The sequence below is a fragment of the Merops nubicus genome, unplaced genomic scaffold, assembly GCF_000691845.1.
Source record: "Merops nubicus isolate BGI_N331 unplaced genomic scaffold, ASM69184v1 scaffold11254, whole genome shotgun sequence".
Taxonomy (NCBI): domain Eukaryota; kingdom Metazoa; phylum Chordata; class Aves; order Coraciiformes; family Meropidae; genus Merops; species Merops nubicus.
In genome coordinates, this window is record NW_008603631.1 from 93733 (window position 1) to 99732 (window position 6000).

Below are 6000 nucleotides of genomic sequence, written 5' to 3' on the forward strand. Positions count from 1 at the left end.
AAACTTAGGTCCATGTCAAATCTAAGCTAGTAAATCCCCTTTACAGTTAATGTAAGAGAAAGACTACACTTCTGGAGGACAACTCATTCTATCCCAGTGTGATAATACCATTACAGATACCTACTCTGGGGTAGAAGAACTGTCAAATTTTAGGATGGAAGGTGCTTCTGGAAGTCAAAGTATCTACTCCCCCAAGTGAGGCCAACTTCAAAGTTCCTCTTGCTCATGCTCATGTAAGGCAACAGTATGAGTCTGGTAATCATGTCCTGAGACTTTGAGAAACCAGTACTCCTCTAGAATAAAAGTGGAGGCATCTAAAATGGCCCACTGACTGGAATACTAAATTTTGAAGGAGAGATTTGTGAACATCTGAGTTTGGGTACTTCATCATGCAGATGGCCAAAAGTGGCTTTCAACAAGGGTGGGAATGCTCCCCACGTTATGCTGAAGTTTGGCGCATGGCCTATGGCGATCTAGAAGAGAGGTACAGGAATTTATGTCAAGCTACATGCCGTAGCTTTAAGTTGGGAGGAGCAGAGTGTTGCTGATGTGTGTCAGTCTGAAACTTTCTGCAGACACAGATCCAGAGCACTCATGTACAGCCGTGGTGTAGGCACTGGGAGGAGAGAGTCCACCACAGTATCTGTCCATGTCTCCACAGAGACACTAAATGATGGTCTCACCCCAGAAGATTTTCACAGATCTATATGATCCACTGGTGCTCTGCCAGTGCATTTTCCAGGTCTTGTTTTGCCTTTTTAACCAAATGTATTTCAAAGGAAAGTATAACGCAAGCAAAAGTATTTCCCTGTGGAGTTGCAGCCCTCTCTTCTGACAGGGATGTCCACTTTCTGTAGCTACAGCAAAAAGGCCTTCTGAGAAAAACACTACAGGCTTTGGCCCTAGGAAAACAGCAACTTAGGCATTTTAAACATAGAAAACATACCCACTTAAATAGATAAAAATTAAAATTGCTAAATCATTCAGCCCCTTAGCCCCTTTGTGTATTCTTGGGTTACACCTTTTAGGCTGAGCAACCAAAAAGTTGTGTAAAATCTGCTCAAAGCATATGCATCTTGCACTGGCCACAAACTGTTCATGCTGGCTGTACTTGCAATAGCAAAAATGGACATACTGATTTACTTTGAGATACAGCTACCAAAATAAAAAAGAAAATACACTTGTTGGTTTGTAGCTTGATGGTGGAGTCTAGAGGGAATGTTTATGGTTACCTCAAAATATCCCTGAAAAGCAGTGCTTACAAAGCCGTTAGTGACAGATCTCCGACTTTTAAATTTTGGTCTGCAAGCGGTACAGTCTGATAAATGCCTCAGGTGCACATGGTAGTACATGTGTTTCCTGACAAACAACTGATTTAAAAACTGTTTGTAAATAGAAAGGTGTTGAATGTTTTATTAGAGCCTGGGGCTGGCAAGTGTAACCATTAAGGTATTATCTTTAGTTTCTGCACCATTAGATTTTAAATTCTCACCTGTCATTTCTGCCTGATTTAAGATGATGTAGCAAAGACCAGAGACTTCCAGCCACTCTCAGATGTGTGACAGACAGTGGGAGGGGGATGGCAGGAGCAGTGCATCTTAGTTTGTGACATTGCATCTTCTCACAACGTCCTATGTAGAAAACAAAATCCTGTGACTGGGTCAGATGTTTTCCTCTTCCCCTCCTGCTATATTGTGTAACATTCAGAAATTAATCAGGAAAACCAAAACCAAAACAAATCAGCCAAACAGAAGGATGATTGTAGAATAATAACAAAGACCTGTTTTGGTAGGAGAGCATGGAGCTAGTGTACAATAAGTCCAAACCAGTGGCGGTTACAGGAATGGCTTTCCCAACTGGAGATGTCAATAACTTTGTCGTTGGCAGTGAAGAGGGAACAGTCTACACAGCCTGTCGTCATGGAAGGTGATGTTCAGCACTTTGTATTTAAATAACATTGTGTACCTGTGTTGGTGTGAAGTAACCAAGTGTGTGTGGGCAGCCTTTCCTGGTTTTTCTCTTGGATCAGTGCTGTCTGTACTGTTCTAATTTGCACAACTAGGACAGGAGTCTCCTGACTTGGAGCATCCATGCTACAGCCAGTTACACTGAGGTAACTGTCCCCCACTCCCTGTGTAGTGGTGGGGAGCAATGACTGCTCTTAGGGCTTGATTTCCTTTACCTTTTTCAGACATCTGCCTGAAGAAGTGATGACTGGGACCTCGGAAATGCCTCTTCCTCACCCATGAAGTGAGACAAAGGTTTAGACAGCTAGCTGAGATGTAGGTAGCTATGTCTGGGCAGCTCAAAATAGGCCCTAGAAGACAGTTTTGTTGCAGGGTAACCAGGCCTGAACCACTCATAAGAGAGGTAATCCACTTTGTTTTTTATCATCCTCAGCTCTATCTTCAGTCTCCACAGGCATATATCAGAGAAAAGCCACCATGGGCACATGTGTATGTGAGAAACAGAGCGTGCATGTCCCAGTGCATGGCCATCCAGTGCCAGGTACTTCTGCGCAGCACTGCGTGGCAGCTGATGGATTAAATTAGTCTTAGGCTGCTAGGATAGATGAAGCATGCCCAAGGGTATTGCTCACTTCTGATCTTTCAGACATGCCTAGTTTCTTCCTCACAAGAAGAAGATGCCAGATCGTCTTGTTGGTCCATCTTTTTATTAAACCTTCTGCTGACCATCAACAAATGCACACCTTTTCTGCTCTTGCCTGTCTTTCCTAGAGCTTTTTACTGTCATCCATGTTTTATTTCCAGAGGCTCCTGTGTCCTTCAGCCCAGCACAGTGGCGAGCCATATGTTATTCTGCAAAAGGGTATGCAAAGCCCAGCAGATACACAAGGTGTTCTCAGTGCTCCAGAACTCCCCCTATCCTACCGATCACATGGCAGACAGATGAGGATAAAATAAGAGGCGTGCTTTGTACCCAGCATTGCAGAGGCACTGCAAAACTCGGCCCCTGCTCCAGCACATGCTGCGAGGTCTGGCAGGGGAGCCTAAATGAGGCCATGCTGTCACGGTCAACAAGAAAGGTGAAGGGACACCACACTAGCAATCTGAGGAACCAACTTCCTCCAGTCCAGCTCCTCACCTCTTTGAGTATGCTCTGTTTACACTGGCACAGGGCTGGCAGCCTTACCAGAGCTGGGGCTATTTTTAATGTATTTTCTTCCATCTGCAAGTTTTCTATAATGTATAAGGGCAATTTCATGATCCCCCTTTCTGCGTACACGGTGAGACAGCACTGACAACTGATCTGGTGTCATTTGCTTCCAGGAAGAAGAAAACTGTGCACATTCTCTCTTGCACAGCATTGTATTTTTCCTTCCTAATAGCTATTCTACCCTCAGGCTGACAAAATGTACATCTCCCCTTGCTGAGAGCAATGGCTGCATGATACCTGATCACAGGAACAGTTCCCTCACTTTTTCTGAAAAAGGATTTGCTTCCTAGTGACTTGATTAACTACTGTGGAAAGTTATTTAGATATTTAAGAGAAAAAGAATTGCTCTTGATAAGTCATTAACATATTTGCATTTGTATTTTAATGTTATTCCTTGTGATATTGGCTTACTCAGAAGCATAAGCTATAGTATATTTATAATTTCTGATTATTTTATAAGTATACATAAATGTTATTTCAAGCTACAATAGTAGATAATGTATATAAAAGTGAGTAAACCAAGTCTTCAGAAGTAAGAAAAAATCTCCCTGTGCTGGATAATTGTGCCCACAGGAGCAAACATCTGCAGGCAAAGGCCTTTCTGAAAAAAGAGAGATTTACACGTTAAATGGAACTTTAAAAGGCAACAAGAATCTAAGAGTGAAGAAAAATTATGTTAAAATACCAGATGTTAAATCACTGTCTGAATGCAAATGTCTCTTCTTCCTGCAGTAAAGCTGGCATTGGTGAAATTTTTGAAGGCCACCAAGGACCCGTCACAGGAATCAATTGTCACATGGCAGTGGGTCCAATTGACTTTTCCCATCTCTTTGTCACATCATCATTTGACTGGACAGTCAAGTTGTGGACCACAAAGGTGAGAAATCCAAGCTGGGGTGGGATGGGTAATGCTACTTGTGAAAATGCCATTGTCAGATATATTTCGATATTGTCTATATCAAGTCCTAGGAATCAATTAATTGAAGGACTGTGCTTAGAATACACATAGTGATAAAACTATAAGCAGCTCATATACCTAGTGTAACTGTCAACCATATTCACCCTGGACTGTACCCTTGCCTTTTAAAGATATTTTCCGCTGGTCTGTACTTCAGTATTAATCCCAGTGCTGAGCAATTTCACTAGGCAAAGAGATTAGAATGTCTTGCACTGCAAGTCATTAAACAATCCATCCAGACTTCCCTGTGCAGGCTAAATTGCAAGGCTAATACTATGCACCACGATGGTGCAGCAGCAGAAACACTTTTTTCTGCTGAAGCAAAGGGGAAACATGTATGACTTGATGCAATCAGTATTACTCATTAAATTCTTTGCTGTAGGAGGCTGTGGTAGCCAAAAAGTATAAATTGTCATAATGACATTAGACACTGATGGCTGGAAGCAGGGAGAAAATACATGCTGGAACTTACATTCATGACTACTATGAATCTGTTGCTGAGTACTCTATGGATGTGTCCCTGTGTCCTCTTGCAGGGAGAGCACTATAAACAGCAGAAATGAATACACAGTCCTGTGAAGCTTTGAAAGCCAAAGACCCCATGCACTCTGTGAATATAGGGTAATGGCAACATGAGTGAAAATTGTGGGACAGACTAAACAGACCAACCTGTTCCATTGTACAGGCTGAGTAAAACAGGAGAATGAGGTAAAATTGTTATTATATGAGTAATCTGAGTAGTGGTTTTTGTCATAAACCAGAGCAGAGAACTGCCTTCTAAATGCCAGACTTTTGTCTTAGCCATGTTTTTATGCCTGTGTTCGGTTCACATCTTGAGATGCACCCAGCTGAGTTCCCGTACTGGAAGCTGAGCTCAGTCAGGAAGTATCTCAGTGTGTGTTCCTCCAAGACATCAGTGCTTGGAGATGCTAGTACAGATGCACAGCAAATGTAAATACAGAAGTGATCAGAAGGTCTCTTATGACAGTGTTGTGCTGGAAATAGAAACACAGTTACCTAGATAATGACTTGAATTAGCTTTCATAGTAGCTTCACATTGCATTTGTTAATGGCCTGATCCAGTGTGCATGCTAATTAACAGGTATTGCTAATTAACAGCTATCTTTTCCTGATCAACACTGACCACAGCTGACAGTTTTGTCTTGAGAGTTACATTTTAGGGAACTTGTTGTAAGAAAAGTCCATGATTCATCTAATTTGCATCAGCCAGATTCACCCAGCCTTAACCAATGTAGAATTGGTCCAGGGCATTGGTCATGAGCAGACTAGAATGGATCTAGGATGTTAGAAAGGGCTGCAGGGCAACTGAGTGATGCAGAGCTCAGGTGTAATCAGGCTGAGGCTGGCTAGGCTGAGATGAGGGAGTCCTGAACAGCTGTGACTGGTGACAAAGGAATATTGGAGGGCTGAAGTCGAAGCTGAGTAAAGGCAAAAGAATTAATGGGGGCTGGGGAAAGATGAAAGGCAGGTACTAAATTCCAAACATACATGTCGAGTAAAGTCTAGGATGAGTATCTGACCCTCAGCTTGAGGCTGAATATGGCAATAAGGGTCTCATCCATCTGCAGCTTAAATGACATTTTATTAAGGGATAATAAGGCCTGGGGTTTTATTTTAAATGTCTGAGATTTTTGAAGTTAGCAGTAACACTAACACAGTATATTAGGGTCACAAAGATACTGCCGTTAGCAGCACACGGTCCATGTGGAGGAATTCAGTGCCAAAATGGTTAGGTCAGATTCTGTTCAATACAGTCAGTTTTCAGAGAACCGAATCAGTTAAATTTCTACTATCTGTCAAGGTGTGGCTCATCCGGCAGGAGGGGCTTCCTGAGAGAGCCGTTT

At 42.4% G+C, this 6000-nt stretch overlaps 1 protein-coding gene across 1 annotated transcript in view; it reads left to right on the forward strand.

The window, feature by feature from the left end:
* LOC103771438 (cytoplasmic dynein 1 intermediate chain 1-like) overlaps positions 1-4054 on the forward strand; it is a gene marked incomplete at its 3' end in the record, with an annotated part of 55485 nt that extends 51431 nt beyond the window's left edge. The window contains exons 8-9 of the mRNA XM_008938736.1: positions 1793-1926; positions 3910-4054. Coding sequence (XP_008936984.1) covers positions 1793-1926; positions 3910-4054 — 279 coding nt within the window. The remainder of the gene's footprint in view (positions 1-1792; positions 1927-3909) is intronic.
* Between the last annotated feature and the right edge of the window lie 1946 nt (positions 4055-6000).